The sequence below is a fragment of the Procambarus clarkii genome, chromosome 1 (assembly GCF_040958095.1).
Source record: "Procambarus clarkii isolate CNS0578487 chromosome 1, FALCON_Pclarkii_2.0, whole genome shotgun sequence".
Lineage (NCBI taxonomy): Eukaryota > Metazoa > Arthropoda > Malacostraca > Decapoda > Cambaridae > Procambarus > Procambarus clarkii.
Window position 1 is genome coordinate 42,263,118 of NC_091150.1, and position 20,539 is coordinate 42,283,656.

At 50.1% G+C, this 20,539-nt stretch overlaps 1 protein-coding gene across 7 annotated transcripts in view; it reads right to left on the reverse strand.

Annotated features, from left to right (window-relative positions):
* Nucleotides 1-20,539, reverse strand: part of LOC138349580 (tyrosine-protein phosphatase non-receptor type 4-like) — a 263,170-nt gene that overhangs the window by 63,288 nt on the left and 179,343 nt on the right. For all 7 annotated transcript variants that reach the window (XM_069301148.1, XM_069300934.1, XM_069301097.1 and 4 more), the window contains one exon: nt 20,137-20,308. In XM_069301148.1, the coding sequence (XP_069157249.1) occupies nt 20,137-20,308 (172 nt within the window). The remainder of the gene's footprint in view (nt 1-20,136; nt 20,309-20,539) is intronic.

A 20,539-nucleotide genomic window follows, 5' to 3' on the forward strand; every position in this document is an offset into this window, starting at 1 on the left:
TGTACTCACACCAGTATATGTATGCAGAGTTGATATTAATTATCAGTGACTGCCTTCCAACAGTTTAACGCCTACACCATTTACTCTCCTCAACCCCCGTCCCATCCCAAATCCTTATCCTGACCCTTTCCAAGTGCTATATAGTCGTAATAGCTTGGTGCTTTTCCCTTGATAATTCCCTTCCCTTCCTTTCCATGGTATAACTGATGAGTGAGCTGAAGTATGTGCTCTTATGAGGGAGTTGATTACTACCTTGGCTAGTCTTTGACCAGCCTGAGGGCGGTAATATAACGAGATCCCAGACAAATTTACGGCCTGGATTGTACCTGGATGAGGTTCTGAGAGTTCTACTACTCCCCTACTTCTACTTGACCTGTGAGAGTTTGGTCCACCCGGCTGTTGCTTGGAGCGGCCCGCAGGCCCACATACCCACCACAGCCCGGTTGCTCCGGCACTCCTTCGAGGAAACAATCTATTTTTCTCTTGAAGATGTCCACGGTTGTTCCGGCAATATTTCTTATAGTCGCTGGGAGGATGATGAACAACTGTGGACCTCTGATGTTTATACAGTGTTCTCTGATTGTGCCTATGGCACCTCTGCTCTTCACGGGTTCTATTCTGCATTGTCTTCCATATCGTTCACTCCAGTATGTTGTTATTTTACTGTGTAGATTTGGGACCTGGCCCTCCAGTATTTTCAGTTCCCATATCCTTTACATGCTGCTTTCTTACTATGGCTAGATTTTATTGTGTTTTGTACCCTGTATTATGTTTAAGGTCCTCATTAAAGGGCCAGAGGTGTAGCCAAGAAGGCTATCAAGAACTCCATCACTGCCACGGCCAGTGTAGGGGTGAAGGGGACCTGAACAGGTTATGATTTTCTTCTTCCTTGAGGTTATCTTGAGATGATTTCGGGGCTTTTTAGTGTCCCCGCGGCCCGGTCCTCGACCAGGCCTCCACCCCCAGGAAGCAGCCCGTGACAGCTGACTAGCACCCAGGTACCTATTTTACTGCTAGGTAACAGGGGCATAGGGTGAAAGAAATTCTGCCCATTGTTTCTCGCCGGCGCCCGGGATCGAACCCGGAACCACAGGATCACAAGTCCAGCGTGCTGTCCGCTCGGCCGACCGGCTCCCTGATGATGGCATGTGATGTATGGCTCGATGTTGGTGTCATAAACAATTCGTTAGGATCATTGGCCGCTAAGGTGTTCAGTTCACTGGTTCCATTCTGCATTTCCTTCTGCATCTTTCACTCCAGTGGTATGTTGTTATTCTACTGTGCCAATTTATGACCTGGCTACTGGTGCCGAATCCCTCAATACTGAGGCATCAATAAAACAATAAATCAATACAAATCAATAACAAAATCATTGATCAATCAATAAAATTGCTCAAGCAATTATCATTGATAAAATTGAGAATCATTGGTCTACAGGACTTCACACACACACTACATTATTGAAATGTCAAATCATTAGACCATTCAGACCGGGTTTTGGGCAATTCAGAGCAATTGGCAATTACTCTACCCACTTCCGTGTGACTGATGATATCCTCATGATGAGTCCAGAGTCTGTCAATGTAGATCAGTAGCCCCCCCCCATGCGACTGTAAGCCTAACTATCCCGCGTGATGGGGGCTCTCTTCATACAAATGTATACTTGTTGATATGCCTAAGTATATATTGCAAAATGTATGTATACATTCTCACTTTCTCCGAGTTTCTTCCTATTCTCTCTCTATCTCCCTCAACCTCCTCTCCCCCCCCCTCCCCCTCACCATAATGACTAGAGCTCCTTCACCCTTGTGCCCCCACCCACCCCCACTGTTCATGGTGCGAGGGAAGGAAAGCGGCGGGGATCTGAGTGTTGGGTGGGGGGAGGGGGGGGTGTGGGGGAGGGGGGGAGGGGGGAGGTGCCGACACCAGGGCCGCCAAGGGTCAATATCAAGGAGGAAGCCCTGGTAAACTCTCTCAATAGTGCGGCCCACGCCACCACCTGCCTGGGCCACCACCTGCCTGGGCCACCACCTGCCTGGGCCACTCTACCTGCCTGGGCCACTCTACCTGTCAGGGCCACTGTATCTGTCAGGGCCACCACCTGCCTGGGCCACCACCACCCTGGGCCACCACCTGCCTGGCCCACCACCTGCCTGGGCCACCACCTGTCAGGGCCACCACCTGCCTGGGCCACCACCTGCCTGGGCCACTCGACACAGCCATCTGTTGCTAACATGTTAGGAAGACTGGGGATGAGCAGCGTGAGAGTGTGGCACCCGGGGTGTATGAAGGGAGGGGGGGAGGGTAGGCACGATGGAGGGGAGGGGTAGGGAGAGATATTATGGGGGGGGGAGCTAGAGGCAGCGGGGACATGACAAGGGGGGAGGGGAGGGGGGCACTAGTCACTACCTCACCTTCCTAACTTGCTGTGACGGCTTCAGAGTCCTTCCGTCGTCATGGTGACCCTCCCTATAACCTCCTCGCCGGACCTTCACCACCACCACCATCACCACCATCACCACCAGCAGTCACCATCACCACCAGCAGTCACCATCAACAGTCACCATCACCATCAGCAGTCACCATCAACAGTCACCATCACCACCAGCAGTCACCATCAACAGTCACCATCACCACCAGCAGTCACCACCAGCAGTCACCATCAACAGTCACCATCACCACCAGCAGTCACCATCAACAGTCACCATCACCACCAACAGTCACCATCACCACCAGCAGTCACCATCAACAGTCACCATCACCACCAGCAGTCACCATCAACAGTCACCATCACCACCAGCAGTCACCATCAACAGTCACCATCACCACCAGCAGTCACCATCAACAGTCACCATCACCACCAGCAGTCACCATCAACAGTCACCATCACCACCAGCAGTCACCATCAACAGTCACCATCACCACCAGCAGTCACCATCAACAGTCACCATCACCACCAGCAGTCACCATCAACAGTCACCATCACCACCAGCAGTCACCATCAACAGTCACCATCACCATCAACAGTCACCATCACCATCACTCTCACACCAACAACAGGCGGGGCTGACAGGATGGTCCAGTATAAAAAGCCGCATCCATCAGTACAGCGACCCTGGCCTATGTCAACGGGTACATGCTGTGTCAAGAGTCTGTATCATGTGTCAAGAGTCTGTATCATGTGTCAAGAGTCTGTATCATGTGTCAAGAGTCTGTATCATGTGTCAAGAGAGTGTATCATGTGTCAAGAGAGTGTATCATGTGTCAAGAGAGTGTATCATGTGTCAAGAGAGTGTATCATGTGTCAAGAGTGTGTATCATGTGTCAAGAGAGTGTATCATGTGTCAAGAGAGTGTATCATGTGTCAAGAGAGTGTATCATGTGTCAAGAGTGTGTATCATGTGTCAAGAGAGTGTATCATGTGTCAAGAGAGTGTATCATGTGTCAAGAGTGTGTATCATGTGTCAAGAGAGTGTATCATGTGTCAAGAGAGTGTATCATGTGTCAAGAGAGTGTATCATGTGTCAAGAGAGTGTATCATGTGTCAAGAGTGTGTATCATGTGTCAAGAGAGTGTATCATGTGTCAAGAGTGTGTATCATGTGTCAAGAGAGTGTATCATGTGTCAAGAGAGTGTATCATGTGTCAAGAGTGTGTATCATGTGTCAAGAGTGTGTATCATGTGTCAAGAGTGTGTATCATGTGTCAAGAGTCGGTCGGCCGAGCGAACAGCACGCTGGACTTGTGATCCTGTGGTCCCGGGTTCGATCCCGGGCGCCGGAGAGAAACAATGGGCAGAGTTTCTTTCACCCTATGCCTCTGTTACCTAACAGTAAAATAGGTACCTGGGTGTTAGTCAGCTGTCACGGGCTGCTTCCTGGGGGTGGAGGCCTGGTCGAGGACCGTGCCGCGGGACACTAAAGCCCCGAAATCATCTCAAGATAACCTCAAGATATACTTTACAATTTATTGAAATATTTTAGTTTTGTTTTATTAGTTTTATAAAACTGTAATATCAATATAGCTATATGTTAAGTACTAATTGTATTTAAGAAGCAATAAAATGCTTATCTTCAAACACTAAGAAGGTTAGGTTAGGTCGTGGTTTCCTATTCAGCTTTTCAGGTAAACTCAAATATTCACAATATATTTGACAGTACGATTTAATACTCAGTGAAAATAAGTACAAATCCTGACTGCTGTGAATAGTACATAATTGCACTTACTTCTGCTGTTACATTTACCTCCCCATTTTGTGGTGGACGGGCTGACCCCGGGACAAGGAACACCCTGTACAAAAATGTACTACGACTGTACAAGCAGAGCACAGCAGGGCAGCGTCGAGGTAAACACACACACACAATCTGTGGCCTTCACAACGTGTGTGGAAAAACTTGCAGAGTGCAGAGATGGTGATGCAACACCATGACGTCACTAAATGAGGTGGATGACCACATTATCAGAGGTTCACAGCTGCGCTCGACGTTGATTGGTGGAGGGACTCTCAACGATAATTACCGTTAAGAAAGTAGTTTGAATGGTGACGCAGCGTGACCGGTGACGCAGCGTGGCCGGTGACGCAGCGTGGCCGGTGACGCAGCAAGACCGGTGACGCAGCGTGGCCGGTGACGCAGCAAGACCGGTGACGCAGCAAGACCGGTGACGCAGCAAGACCGGTGGATTGAAGATCACGGCCAATACCTTAAGACTCGATATCTTTACATCAATATAGTGAACCATAGATGGGGGGAGGGGAGGGGGGGGTGTTAAGTGAAGGTCTGCCACTTGGAACACAGAGACGCTACAGAACCAACCTTGCGTCAGCTGCGTCACAGGACCAAGAGCGCAGCGTCACTACCAGCGCAGTCAACAAGTTCATAAGGTTTATAAACATACTTTTTTTTCTTCACCACCACCCAATGCCTAGTTTCATACCCCCCCCCCCCCCACCCCACTACCAGCCTCAGACCACCCCCCCCACCCCACTACCAGCCTCAGACCCCCCCCCCACCCCACTACCAGCCTCAGACCACCCCCCCCCCACCCCACTACCAGCCTCAGACCACCTCCCCATAACCACAACCGGTACCTTATATTGACATGATTTCGGGGCTTAGCATCCCCGCGGCCCGGTCCTCGACCAGGACCAGACCTCCAACAAAACGCCCTCATTCTAACCACCAGGTAACATGTCCTCCTACAAACGTCGCATTTCGACCGTAGGCGTTACACGAGGCCAACAATTACCGTACTAGCAAATGGTAGCGGCTGGCGAAAGTGACGCACCTGTCCCGTTTTCTGTTGTGGGTCCTCTAGTAGGTTAGGAGAGGACACTATAAACTAACCGGTTTCCAGACGTTAGGAGACATTAGGAGGACCGGCTGGTACCTCATCGTCTATTGTCCATAAATCTACGGAACAAACACGCTCAATTTCACTGACAAAAAGCTTCGCTCATCCTCACCATTACTTAACATTTTCAAAGTCACTTTATGATGGTCGGGCTCGGCTGATCTTCAGGGGTCAGATTCACGAAGCAGTTACGCAAGCACTTACGAACGTGTATATCTTTCCTCAATCTTTGACGGCTTTGGTTACATTTATTAACCAGTTTACAAGCATGAAAACTTGCCAATCAACTGTTGTTATTGTTATAAACAGCCTCCTGGTGCTTCGGGGCTCATTAACTGTTTAATAATTGTAAACAAAGCCGCCAGAGATTGGGAAAAGATATACAGGTTCGTAAGTGTTTGCGTAACTGCTTCGTGAATCTGGCCCCAGGTTAGTTATGTTTATTTTAATATTCCTGGCGTGGTGTTGGTGAGGAGTTGATGGGTGATACCACCTGTGTGGCTACAGGTGTGGCCAGCGCCCCACACCACCACCTGTGTGGCTACAGGTGTGGCCAGCGCCCCCACACCACCACCTGTGTGGCTACAGGTGTGGCCAGCGCCCCACACCACCACCTGTGTGGCTACAGGTGTGGCCAGCGCCCCACACCACCACCTGTGTGGCTACAGGTGTGGCCAGCGCCCCACACCACCACCTGTGTGGCTACAGGTGTGGCCAGCGCCCCACACCACCACCTGTGTGGCTACAGGTGTGGTCAGCGCCCCACACCACCACCTGTGTGGCTACAGGTGTGGCCAGCGCCCCACACCACCACCTGTGTGGCTACAGGTGTGGCCAGCGCCCCCACACCACCACCTGTGTGGCTACAGGTGTGGCCAGCGCCCCCACGCCACCACCTGTGTGGCTACAGGTGTGGCCAGCGCCCCACACCACCACCTGTGTGGCTACAGGTGTGGCCAGCGCCCCACACCACCACCTGTGTGGCTACAGGTGTGGCCAGCGCCCCACACCACCACCTGTGTGGCTACAGGTGTGGCCAGCGCCCCCACACCACCACCTGTGTGGCGGCCAGCGCCCCACACCACCACCTGTGTGGCTACAGGTGTGGCCAGCGCCCCCACACCACCACCTGTGTGGCGGCCAGCGCCCCACACCACCACCTGTGTGGCTACAGGTGTGGCCAGCGCCCCACACCACCACCTGTGTGGCTACAGGTGTGGCCAGCGCCCCCACACCACCACCTGTGTGGCTACAGGTGTGGCCAGCGCCCCACACCACCACCTGTGTGGCTACAGGTGTGGCCAGCGCCCCACACCACCACCTGTGTGGCTACAGGTGTGGCCAGCGCCCCACACCACCACCTGTGTGGCTACAGGTGTGGCCAGCGCCCCCACACCACCACCTGTGTGGCTACAGGTGTGGCCAGCGCCCCCACACCACCACCTGTGTGGCTACAGGTGTGGCCAGCGCCCCCACACCACCACCTGTGTGGCTACAGGTGTGGTCAGCGCCCCCACACCACCACCTGTGTGGCTACTGGTGTGGCCAGCGCCCCCACACCACCACCTGTATGGCTACAGGTGTGGCCAGCGCCCCACACCACCACCTGTGTGGCTACAGGTGTGGCCAGCGCCCCACACCACCACCTGTGTGGCTACAGGTGTGGCCAGCGCCCCACACCACCACCTGTGTGGCTACAGGTGTGGCCAGCGCCCCCACACCACCACCTGTGTGGCTACAGGTGTGGCCAGCGCCCCCACACCACCACCTGTGTGGCTACAGGTGTGGCCAGCGCCCCCACACCACCACCTGTGTGGCTACAGGTGTGGCCAGCGCCCCCACACCACCACCTGTGTGGCTACAGGTGTGGTCAGCGCCCCCACACCACCACCTGTGTGGCTACAGGTGTGGCCAGCGCCCCCACACCACCACCTGTGTGGCTACAGGTGTGGCCAGCGCCCCCACACCACCACCTGTGTGGCTACAGGTGTGGTCAGCGCCCCCACACCACCACCTGTGTGGCTACAGGTGTGGCCAGCGCCCCCACACCACCACCCCTGTGGCTACAGGTGTGGCCAGCGCCCCCACACCACCACCCGTGTGGCTACAGGTGTGGCCAGCGCCCCCACACCACCACCCGTGTGGCTACAGGTGTGGCCAGCGCCCCCACACCACCACCCGTGTGGCTACAGGTGTGGCTAGCGACCCCACACAATCATCTCTTGAGTACCACACTTGCATGCAGAGTGTACTCACCTAGTTGTGCTTGCGGGGGTTGAGATCTGGCTCTTTGGTCCCGCCTCTCAACTGTCAATCAACTGGTGTACAGGTTCCTGAGCCTACTGGGCTCTATCATATCTACACTTGAAACTGTGTATGGAGTCAGCCTCCACCACATCACTGCCTAATGCATTCCATTTGTTAACTACTCTGACACTGAAAAAATTCTTTCTACCGCCTCTGTGGCTCACTTAGGTACTCAGTTTCCACCTGTGTCCCCTTGTTCGTGTCCCACCCGTGTATGGTGGAGCCGGGTGTGGTTGTGGTGGTGGAGCCGGGTGTGGTTGTGGTGGTGGAGCCGGGTGTGGTTGTGGTGGTGGAGCCGGGTGTGGTTGTGGTGGTGGAGCCGGGTGTGGTTGTGGTGGTGGAGCCGGGTGTGGTTGTGGTGGTGGAGCCGGGTGTGGTTGTGGTGGTGGAGCCGGGTGTGGTTGTGGTGGTGGAGCCGGGTGTGGTTGTGGTGGTGGAGCCGGGTGTGGTTGTGGTGGTGGAGCCGGGTGTGGTTGTGGTGGTGGAGCCGGGTGTGGTTGTGGTGGTGGAGCCGGGTGTGGTTGTGGTGGTGGAGCCGGGTGTGGTTGTGGTGGTGGAGCCGGGTGTGGTTGTGGTGGTGGAGCCGGGTGTGGTTGTGGTGGTGGAGCCGGGTGTGGTTGTGGTGGTGGAGCCGGGTGTGGTTGTGGTTGTGGAGCCGGGTGTGGTTGTGGTGGTGGAGCCGGGTGTGGTTGTAGGGGCAGCCCAAGTGGTGCGAGAGCAGCTTTAAGCCAAACCCACCAAGTTCACTTTCACACGCCGGACCCCCCCCCCCGGGTGGGGGGGGGGCGGGGGGCCCTCACCATGTCTGCTCCCCCGCCTGCTGCTGCTGCCGCTGCCTTCTGCTTCAGCAGCAGAAGGCTGAATCGAAGGCTTAGACCCCCCTCCTGCTTGGCCATAATAAACTTTGTTTCAATCACCACAAGGAATCTTATAGACTTCGGCCCCGCTCAGCTTTATCTTGCGTCTGATAGCCGTTTACTAATTCATTTTCATCTTTATACGTGTAAATGAAAATTAATTTTCAGCACAACTAGGCGAGTACACACACAGACAAACACTTCAGCACGGGTGGGACACGAACAAGGGGACACAGGTGGAAAATGAGTACCCAAATGAGTCACAGAGACGTTAGAAAGAATTTTTTCAATGTCAGAGTAGTTAATAAATGGAATGCACTAGGAAGTGATGTGGTGGAGGCTGACTCCATACACAGTTTCAAATGTAGATATGATAGAGCCCAGTAGGCTCAGGAACCTGTACACCAGTTGATTGACGGATGAGAGGCGGGACCAAAGAGACGAAGCTCAACTCCCCGCAAGCACAAATAGGTGAGTACAGCTGCCTCCCTCATATACTACACCCCACAACCACCAACTCACACCCTCCATCCCATCCCAGGGGGTGACATGAAGTACCATAAGTACAGGTGAGGCAGGGTACCCACTCCAGCATGTTGTGATCTCTCTCTCTCTCTCTCTCTCTCTCTCTCTCTCTCTCTCTCTCTCTCTCTCTCTCTCTCTCTCTCTCTCTCTCTCTTCCCTCGTCCTGACATGTGTCACTCACGCCCCTTTTCCAGACGACTGCTTCTCTTATAAGTGCTACAATGTCTCCTCTTCCACCGTTCGTGAGACCGACGCCATAATCTGCTATAATCCTCTCCTGGGCCCCAAGAACCCTGGTCCTGCGAGTCTAGCAGGACCAGGGTTCTGGACCAGGATTCCCACGACAACCCGTGGCACCGGAAGACCCATATCCGCCCACACACAGAGAGGGGCGGCGGCCGCCTCCCCCAGGGAGTAAGCCGGACACCGTTACGGCTCTATTGCGTGTTTTACCTGTTCAATTGTCAACAGTGAAATAGGCCTACATACAGGAACGGAGACACGGTTGGAGGGGGGGAGGGGGAGGCAGGGGATTATTATTGTGGGGGGGGGGGTTTAGACTCCCCCTCTTCCTCTAGGGAGCCGGTCGGCCGAGCGGACAGCACGCTGGACTTGTGATCCTGTGGTCTAGGGTTCGATCCCGGGCGCCGGCGAGAAACAATGAGCAGAGTTTTTTCACCCTATGCCCCTGTTACCTAGCAGTAAAATAGGTACCTGGGTGTTAGTCAGCTGTCACGGGCTGCTTCCTGGGGGTGGAGGCCTGGTCGAGGACCGGGCCGCGGGGACACTAAGGCCCCGAAATCATCTCAAGATAACCTCAAGATCCTGCCCGGCAGGGAAGGGCAGGGTAGGCAGGGCAGGGTGGAGTATGAAGTGAGCAGGGCGGTCCAATAAAGCCCTGGGTAGGGAGGGAAATGGGTAGGGAAACATGGCCTGGGCCGCGTGACAGGGGGGGGGGGGGGAAGACCCTGGGGGACAGCGTGACAGCGGCACCCCATCACAGCCTCGCCCTGCAGGCCTCTACACTTTCACTTCCTCTCTTCCTTCCATTCACGTTCACACACTTCCGCCCGTCCTTCCTTCCGCCCATTGAAATCAGTGAAATTCTGATGCATCCGGTTAGCTTATTATTAATTTCACAGTGTATTTTGTAGGCATGTGTGTGTGTGTGTGCACTCGCCTAATTGTGCTTGCGGGGGTTGAGCTCTGGCTCTTTGGTCCCGCCTCTCAACCGTCAATCAACTGGTGTACAGGTTCCTGAGCCTACTGGGCTCTGTCATATCTACACTTGAAACTGTGTATGGAGTCAGCCTCCACCACATCACTGCCTAATGCATTCCATTTGTCAACCACTCTGACACTAAAAAAGTTTTCTTATATCTCTGAACGTGACAAGGGGGTAGGGAACGTACGTGTGTGTGTGTGTGTGTGTGTGTGTGTGTGTGTGTGTGTGTGTGTGTGTGTGTGTGTGTGTGTGTGTGTGTGTACTCACCTAATTGTGCTTGCGGGGGTTGAGCTCTGGCTCTTTGGTCCCGCCTCTCAACCGTCAATCAACTGGTGTACAGATTCCTGAGCCTATTGGGCTCTATCATATCTACATTTGATATGTGTGTGTGTGTGTGTGTGTGTGTGTGTGTGTGTGTGTGTGTGTGTGTGTGTGTGTGCAGGTATACATTCTCCTACACAAAAAAAAAACTCATAACAATACTGGAAGACAGAAGAGTTAGGGGAAACATGATTACTACCTATACAATTATCAGAGGATTTGAGAGGGTAGACAAAGATAAATTGTTTACCACGGGTGGAACACGAACACTGAGACACAGGTGAAAACATTGTACTCAAATGAGCCACTGGGATTTAAAAAAAAACTTTTTCAGTGTCAGAGTAGTTAACAGATGGAATGCATTAGGCAGTGATGTGGTGGAGGCTGACTCCATACAGTTTCAAATGTAGATATGACAGAGCCCAGTAGGCTCAGGAACCTGTACACCAGTTGATTGACGGTTGAAAGGCGGGACTAAAGAGAGACAGCTCAACCCCCGCAAGCGCAACTAGGTGAATACAACTAGGCGAGTACAAGCCCAACACAGCCAGCAAACTAGCGAGTATCCGCCTGACAAGACCTGGTGGAGGAGGTGGTGGGTGTGGCCAGACACGTGACATGGGTCTAAGATGGCCTGGGAAGCCAACAGTCAACAACATGACACACCTCGCCGCCTCCAGCACGCTACAAGTGTCTGCCACATACTTCCTTACAAACTTTCCCAGACGTTGGTGCGTCGTCCCCCAACCCGTTCTTGCAAATTTAATAAGTCAATATTGACTTATTAAATATGTGCATAGGTGACATACGTAACATAATAGTTTCCCTTGAAAAGCTTCATAGAAAGCACCGACCTTACCTAACCTACTTAGTATGTTAAGATAAGCATCTTATTGCTTCGTAATTACAATTATTACCTAACCTATACCTATAATAGGTTAAGTAACAATTGTAATTACGAAGCTATAAGATGCTTATTTTAACATACTAAGTAGGTTAGGTAAGGTCGGTGTTTTCTATGAAGCTTTTCAAGGGAAACTATTATGTTTAGTATGTCACCTATGCACGCAACTAATAAGTCAATATTGACTTATTAAATTTGCGAGAACGGGTTGCGTCCCCAGCGGCCGGGTCGACCACGTTCAAGATGATGGCAAAGGTTGCCATTATCATCATCACCCATTGACGACAGTGCCAATGGCTGACGTATGGTTTATTTGCTTTAATTTCGCCTCGAAGGGTGAGTCTATTGGGCAGTGTCACTGATCCAATGAGTGAAGATGTCGCCATAGCAGCATGTACAACGACGCCCCAATATGAGGACAATCCACTGGGTTGTTCATCCTGTCACTTGTACTCAGACGCAGCTGTTGGGACTTGCTTAACTGTCTGAGGTGAACAGTTTATCAGACAAGACTTACATTCATCAACCCCTAAACTTGCGTAATCTTGCTGGTGCAAATTGGGGGGGGGGGGAATCTTTTAAGAATATACTTGAGAAATTGTGTTTTCCTAACCCAAATAATGTGGAGTTTATTATTCTTCAAATATTACTAATGTCTCTTAGATGGGCACAATCTTTCAGGTAGTGGTCAAGGTGTCCATCACTCTCGCCTGCAGCTGAGCTATTGTTTCCATGCTGAGTCTCCACGGGGATTTGTATCCAAGACGAATTCTTGTTTTTACTGATTCTCTCCCTCTGTCACCTCCCCTTCCTCCATAATGATTAGGACTGCCAGCTGCAACCACATTGTACCAACGTTCAGACTCGCTGATTTCTTCTTCATCTGTCCTCCTTTCCTCATATACCCTGGCACGGTGCTGTTGCCTGATGATGCCTCCAGACAATGTGATGTAGTCATTGCGCGAATTCGCCTTGCTATAGGCACATCTGGCAGGTTAGTGAGGCTGAGACACTACCAGAATACTCAGATTGTAAACTCTGTGATAAACCTTTAATGCATTCACTAGAACACTATATTGTTGAATGTGAAACCGTAAAAGACTTCAGACCTCCTGACCTATTATACCACCAACTGTGTAACTATTTCATTGACTCAGGTGTTCTGGACGACATCCTAACAATTTATCCAAAATTTGCTTGTCCAGTTTAAAGAATGAAGAACACTTTTACTTGTATTATTTGTAAGCTGCATCACTTATGAACCCATCCCTGCCCTTGTGTGGCAATACACAATAGAAAGTTGATTTTTCATATTCATACATTAAAACATTGACTGTAATTATGATATTATATATATATATATATATATATATATATATATATATATATATATATATATATATATATATATATATATATATATATATAAGAACATAACAACAAAAGTAACTACAGAATTGGCCCATATGAGACAGCTCCTATTTATAACCACCCAATCCCACTCATATATATGTCCAACCCTCGCTTGAAACAATCGAGGGATCAATCAATCAATGGGACAATGGAGGGAAGTAGAGGGAGGTAATGAAGGGGAAGGTAAGTACTCACCGGCCAGTCGTCCGGGACCCACTCGACGCTCACGATGCGCACCAACTTGCCGTGGTGGGTGTGTACTAGCATGCCGCCAGGTCCCGCCACTTCGCCGCCTCTCCTGCCTCCTCCTGGTGACCCAGGTCGGCTGCACCCTCCAGGGCACCACCAGAGCCCCTCCAGGGCACCACCGGGGCACTACTACACTGCTTCACCCTGCCACACACACGCTGAACACCCCCCCTCTCGACGCTACACAAGTGCAAAAATTCCTTGATATTGCTGGATAGTTATAGGAGCGTAGGTGTGGTGTGCACGGCTATCGAGGCTGTGATAGGTGTGGCCAGGACACCGGTTTCCTGCCCGTGTGCCAGACCCTGGACGCGCCACACCGGCCACACTCGCTCCCTTACATCGTAAACACACACACACCACTGGAAAGATTGCTAGGCTATTATCACGTGTTATTCGTGAGACGTGATCACCACGGACGAACACCGTAGCGAGGGCATCACCCTCTCACACTTCTCCTTCCATAGTGTCGTACTATCAACGAGAGAGAGAGAGAGAGAGAGAGAGAGAGAGAGAGAGAGAGAGAGAGAGAGAGAGAGAGAGAGAGAGAGAGAGAGAGAGAGAGAGAGAGAGAGAGACAGAGAGAGAGAGAGAGAGAGATATGAAGGGCCGGCGAGCAGTAGATTATAAGATACACATAAAACGAGTACTAAAGAAAGATAAATCTAAAGATATAATAAGATATAATAATATAATAGTGAAAACTAAAGAATTCGATTCTGAATAAATGTGTTTAAGTTATCCTCTCTAGTGTGAACACGTGAACATGTGCAGTGTAGTTTGGCGAGAAACAATATATATATATATATATATATATATATATATATATATATATATATATATATATATATATATATATATATATTTGTGTGTGTGTGTTCTCTGTAAACTGTAGCATTGCAATAAAATAAAACAAAACATACAAAAAAATAATAGGGGTGGTAGGAGAAGAAAAGTATATAGTATTCAGTGAGAATCCACAGCAAGAGAAGATCTTGCTACTAGATCTTCCTGGGGACGCGAGGAAGATCTTCCTGATCTTCGGGGCCGCGAGGACGCCAAGCCCCCGAAATCGTCTCAAGATGACCTCAAGGGTGTAACCAGTAGGGTGTATGATGTGGAAACAAGGTAATGAAATGTTGTTGTATCTAATAACCAGAACGCACTACTTAGCCTACTATGCAAGGACTGATTTGCCCAAATAAGCCGAGTTTTCCTAAAAAAAATTCTTACAAATTGATAAAGCTTTCAATTTTAATATATATGCCTTAATTTTTTCTTAAGTTAAAACTAACATAGAAATACGACCAAACCTACCTAACCTAACCTAACCAAACCTACCTAACCTAATCTAACCAAACCTACCTAACGTATCTTAACCTAACCTAAACTAACCTAACCTAACCTAACCTAAACTAACATAACTAAGTCTGTAATTCACGTTCTTGATATAGCAAACAATATTAATTCAAATAAACCCACTTGAAAGTTGTTGTTAAAAACGAAAATCACTCTGCCTATTAGGCAACTGGGGCCTTGCATACTAGGCCAAGTAGTGAGTTATGGTTAATGATGAAAACACTGTTATGATGACCCACCACCAGGTGATACCCGGGGTGTGTAACAAAAAGGAGACCTGGTCGAGGACCGGGCCGCGAGGACACCAAGCCCCGAAATCATCTCAAGATAACCTCAAGATACACTACGTGCAATGCATTGACATCCTAGCCTGTAGTTATATGAAAGACTAGGGCCTACAACCCCCAACGTGTTGGTTGTAATACAATAACCCTGTATTCAATAATCTTGAATACAAGATTAATCTTGTATACAAGATCTTGTATAATCTTGAATACAAGATTGTATTCAAGGTTAGAATACAATAATCTTGTACTCTAACCTCAACCGTACAAGACATGGTACACTATGGTGTAATACGTACCCAACGTGGTGTAGGGTGTAGCATGTAGGGTGTAGCATGTAGGGTGTATGATGTGGAAACAAGGTAATGTAATGACAATATCAATTGAGTATTTTAAGGTAATAGAGTTAGGGTGTGTAGCTCAGGTGTAGAGTATAACTGGGTGTTGTCGACACTGATAAACGGGAGAGGAGTGTAGAACTGGCTATGGAGTATGGTGAGAACTGTGTATTGTGGGTGTAGTGACTGGAGTGGAAGATGACTGGGATGGAGGCGAGTGTAGCAACGACTGTGATGGTGAGAGTGACTGTTGTGCGGACATTATCTTTACACCAGGACATCCGACGGACAGTCTCATCACGCACACACACAGTGAGAGAGAGAGAGAGAGAGAGAGAGAGAGAGAGAGAGAGAGAGAGAGAGAGAGAGAGAGAGAGAGAGAGAGAGAGAGAGAGAGAGAGAGAAACTGGTATACATACTGAGAAAAATAGTGTCATGTAGTGAGAGCAAGAGTGACATATTAACACAGATTTCTCAAAAGCCTATTGCCACCTAATCTCCAGCGCCGCCTCGGTCCGAGCTGGCTGTAGGCAGCCTAAACCTGCTCTTCCCGCACTAACAATTGTCTCCAAAGTCGTCGATCAGTGCGGGAAATAACGACTGAAAAGAGACTTTCACATGTACCTTGTGAACCATAGCGAGTCACAAAGTTAAAGTTGCTTTAACAGTACATGAACTAGGTCACAGAGTGGCGTTACTCTCATGTATAGTTTAATTAATTTTGCTGCAATATATATATATATATATATATATATATATATATATATATATATATATATATATATATATATATATATATATATATATATATATATATTCATACGAATATGTATCCTGTGTGTGAGGCCTCTGGAGGGCAGCCTAGCAGTCTCTGGAGGGCAGCCTAGCAGTCTCTGGAGGGCAGCCTAGCCAACACTGGTTCGAGCACATCAGGTGTTCACACGCCTTCCCTGACAGGAGCATCACTGCTCCTGCTGCGTCTGCTGTCCACTCCGCCATTGGCACCCCTCCTCCAAGCCTACTCTCTCCTCCCGGTACTCCACGCTCACCACACACACACCACTCTGTGTTTACAAACATTTCCTTGTTCATCACGTGTACGAGAATGAGTCAAGAGCAAGCATAACGAGGATGCCTTTACCTCTTATCAGGTCGTCAACCCTCACAACAGGTGTATAATAATTCATCACCGCCACTTCCTCTCGTGTACATATTTCTGATACGACCCATGAGCTGGTGTTGGGGGAAGAGGGGCAGCGTGGTGCACCTGGACGGCAACACGTGCACGGCTCAACAACTTGTACCAGCTACCTAGACAGTAACTTCCTACCCACACCCCCACGACCTCAAACGGAACTAAATGCGAGCCGCTCAAGCTAGGCTCAGAACTAGACGAAACCTTGTTTACCAAGAGAAAGTGTCGTACAACAGGTTGCTTCTCCCATCTCATTCTTTTTACTTACCTTCATGGTAATATTTTGAATCACAACAAAGAGCATAATGAACAAAGGATATCTAGTTCCTCACAAGACACACCCAAATATATGCGCGAGTATTATAAATGTGAGAGGAGCTCATACGTCTGGCAGAGGGGACATTCATTCACAGGAGCACGCGCCTCACACAAGATGAATGGACATGCCGACGTTGGAAGTAACGCAGCTTTCCACTATTTTGATTCGGCCAAACGTAACCAAATTAGTCACGTGGGTACATCACTCCCCCATTAATTTCACAGAATATCTATAGTAAAATACAAACATATAATGTGTGTTGGAGGCGGTAGAGGGCGTGTTAGGCCCAGCACCAACACGGACCCAAGCACCAGGATGCCTCACTCCACAAGTAGCCTACACACACACTAGTATGAACTCTATAAACCACCTTACACCTAAATACTTACCCTTACTGGGGCTATACTACTGTAGTAACAATGTCATTCGTATTATATGCAACAAAAATTACAATACAAAAACAGTTTGACTGCCACAGAGTTTATTGATCGCGCAAAACTTGGGTGTCGCAGTTACATGTAGAGAGAGAGAGGTTGATAACTGGTACACACACACACACACACACACACACACACACACACACACACACACACACACACACACACACACACACACACACACACACACACACACACACACACGGTGCAGTGCTCCAGCTGCTGGGCTCAGGCCGGGCAGGTGTGGGCACGGCTGAGGCCGGGCAGGTGTGGGCACGGCTCAGGCCGGGCAGGTGTGGGCACGGCTCAGGCCGGGCAGGTGTGGGCACGGCTGCTCACACAACAGAGGGGGAACAACAGTTCGTGAACCGGGAAAGAACGCAATAAGAAGAGTCTCTCGCTAGTTAAAACTGGTTATGTAAGGTTCTCTGAAGCGTTTGGGTGCGCGCGTTGAACGCTGTGTGAGACGCACTCACGTGGCTCTCATTGTTTGCGTGCATGCGTGTGTGTGTTTACTACTTGTGCCTGCAGGATTATGATGGCAGCTCTTGGGCCCCGTCATTCTAACAGTCGGTTGTCTAATGTACCGATTCCGGACCTATTTTCCTATTTTCCACTTTCATATCTATTACACATTTCTCTCTTACACACACACACACACACACACACACACACACACACACACACACACACACACACACACACACACACACACACACACACACACACACACGGGTGTGTGGGGGGTCTCGTGGATGAGTGGATAGTACTTCGGGGTCGTAGTTCTAATGGCCCGGGTTCGACTTCCGGCGAAGACGGAAACAAATGGGCAGTTTCTTTCCCCCCTGATGCGCCTGTTCACCTAGCAGTAAATAAGTTCCTGGAATTTAGACAGCTGCTAAGGGTTGCTTCCTAGGGATGTGAGTGTGTGTGTGTTAGAGAGAAATATATGTAGTAGATATAATAGAGGAAAAAATAGATTGGTTAGAAAGGCGAGGTCCAAGAGCTAATAGCTCGATTCTGCAGACACAAATATCGCCAGAAAGCTGCCCGACTGTCTACCTCAAACTCTCCTTTTACTGAACTCGCTATATTTATTACGCGGTCGACCCCAGCGTCAAAATAACGGTGGTTTAGGGGACATTAAAACGCGGAAATATTGACGCATCATCCACCAAGAGACTGTAAGGTAAGGTTAGGTGGGTAGTGCAGGTTATCACGCTTCTGGTTAGGTAAAACCGCTGTGATTTTGACGTAGTAAACTAGAAAATGGGTTAGTCTGTCTGCGTCTGTCTGTCTGTCACTGTACATGCACGCACGCACGCACGTACTCACCTAGTTGTGCTTGCGGCGGGTTGAGCTTCGGCTCTTTGGTCCTGCGTGCGTGCGAGAGTCATTCACCGCCACAGTTGAGGTCGGCCGTGATTTTCCTTCCAGTAAGTGAGTGCAGGACCCGGGAGTCATATTGTAGAGGCGACCTGTGGGGCCTCTGTCTTGTGCTCGGTCAATATATCTTCCCGCTCACACAGTGCACAGTACACCTCCCACAGTAGTGTACATGTGCACAATATGGTCTTTAGCCCACAGTTCACAGTGTGGCCCAGTAGAAAATTATATATAAAAACAATCTTATTTAACATTGTGTGAGTGTGTGTGTGAGGCGGTATGAGGTAAAGTTAAGTCTTAGGAAGCTGAATAGTGTGAGAGGTTCGGAGAATGTGAGGTGTGAGGGGAGAATGTGAGGGGGGGGAGAATGTGAGGTATGAGGGGAGAATGTGAGGGGGGGAGAATGTGAGGGGAGGAGAATGTGAGGGGGGAGAATGTGAGGGGAGGAGAATATGAGGTAGAGCTCTGTATGGTTTCTGCCTCGGATGTACACAGCAGTGGTCACTGTTTTTGCTGTCACCAATAACTGCATTGTCTATCAAACAGTGTCACTGTCATGGTGCCTGTCACTGTCATGGTGCCTGTCACTGTCATGGTGCCTGTCACTGTCATGGTGCCTGTCACTGTCATGGTGCCTGTCACTGTCATGGTGCCTATCACTGTCATGGTGCCTGTCACTGTCATGGTGCCTGTCACTGTCATGGTGCCTGTCACTGTCTCAAGCCCCCGAGGCTGCCTGTGTGCTCCTACACGCTGTAGGAGCACCCACGTCAAGCGTCAGGCCCAGACGTGCTAACACTCACGTTTAAAGAAAATATTATGGCCATACGATGGGCTCGAACCGGCGTCCCTGGACTCCTTGTCCCATCGCCCAGCCTCAATACTTTCCCATCGATACATCGCGTTCCTGTAATTGGACTGTGATCTCCTTTCCTTGCTTAAGGGCGCCCCACATCCCGTGACACCGCCAACCTTCACACACTTCCCGGTGAGAGTTGCCACTTGCTTCTTATAACATTGACGAGTGTGGGAGTCGAGAGAACACGCTAAATACTACGGAAGTGTCGCTCAGTGTGAGAGAGAGAGAGAGGAGTCCACCACCTCAATAGTTTAAAGCGTGAGCAGCCAAGCATGATCAACATCCACAGTCAACCCAGTCAAGGACAGTCCCCAAAGTACCATAACCCAGTCAAGGACAGTCCCCCAAAGTACCATAACCCAGTCAAGGACAGTCCCCAAAGTTCCATAACCCAGTCAAGGACAGTCCCCAAAGTTCCATAACCCAGTCAAGGACAGTCCCCAAAGTACCATAACCCAGTCAAGGACAGTCCTCAAAGTACCACATCCCAGTTAAGGACAGTCCCCAATGTCCCATAACCTAGAAAGAGCCACCTACAACGATTTACAACCCAGTATGGGGCCTTCGCCACAGCTGGAGAACCCCAGCCAACACCGACTCACCTTATGTTGCTCTCCTACTCCACCAGCAGGAGGGGGAGACCTTCCTCTCCCTCAGACAGCAGGTCTGAGGAGAGAGCACTGAGCCAACATGACTACACAGCACTGAGGAAGGGATAGGAGAACAAGGAGCTGGAATAGGAGGACGGGGGAAATAGGGATTTTTTCCCTATTTTCGAGTTCCATCGTTCGAGGAGTGGTAGCTTACCTGGTGGTCGGGGGAAGGGGAGGCCCCCACGTCGCTCTCAGCGGAGGAGGCGGAGGATGAGGATGTAGAAGGCGGTGCTGGGGGCGGGGCCAGAGGGCGCACCACGCCCACACCGTCCTCAGCCACGCCCGCCCCGCGATCAACATCTTCCCGCTCAGTCAGACCGTTCTCACTGCAACAAAATTTAATGGCCGTCATATAACGTTGGCTATCAACACCTACCGAGGCAAGGCTATATAAACGACATGCGAGAGTGTGTGAATGCTTGTGAGTGTGAATGCTTGCGTGTGTGCGTATTTGCGTACATGTGTGCGTTTGCATGCGTGCGCCTGCGAATGTACTTACGGGGTTTGTTTTTGGTCATGTTATGGGTGGATATCCATAAGATATCCTTCCAGGAATA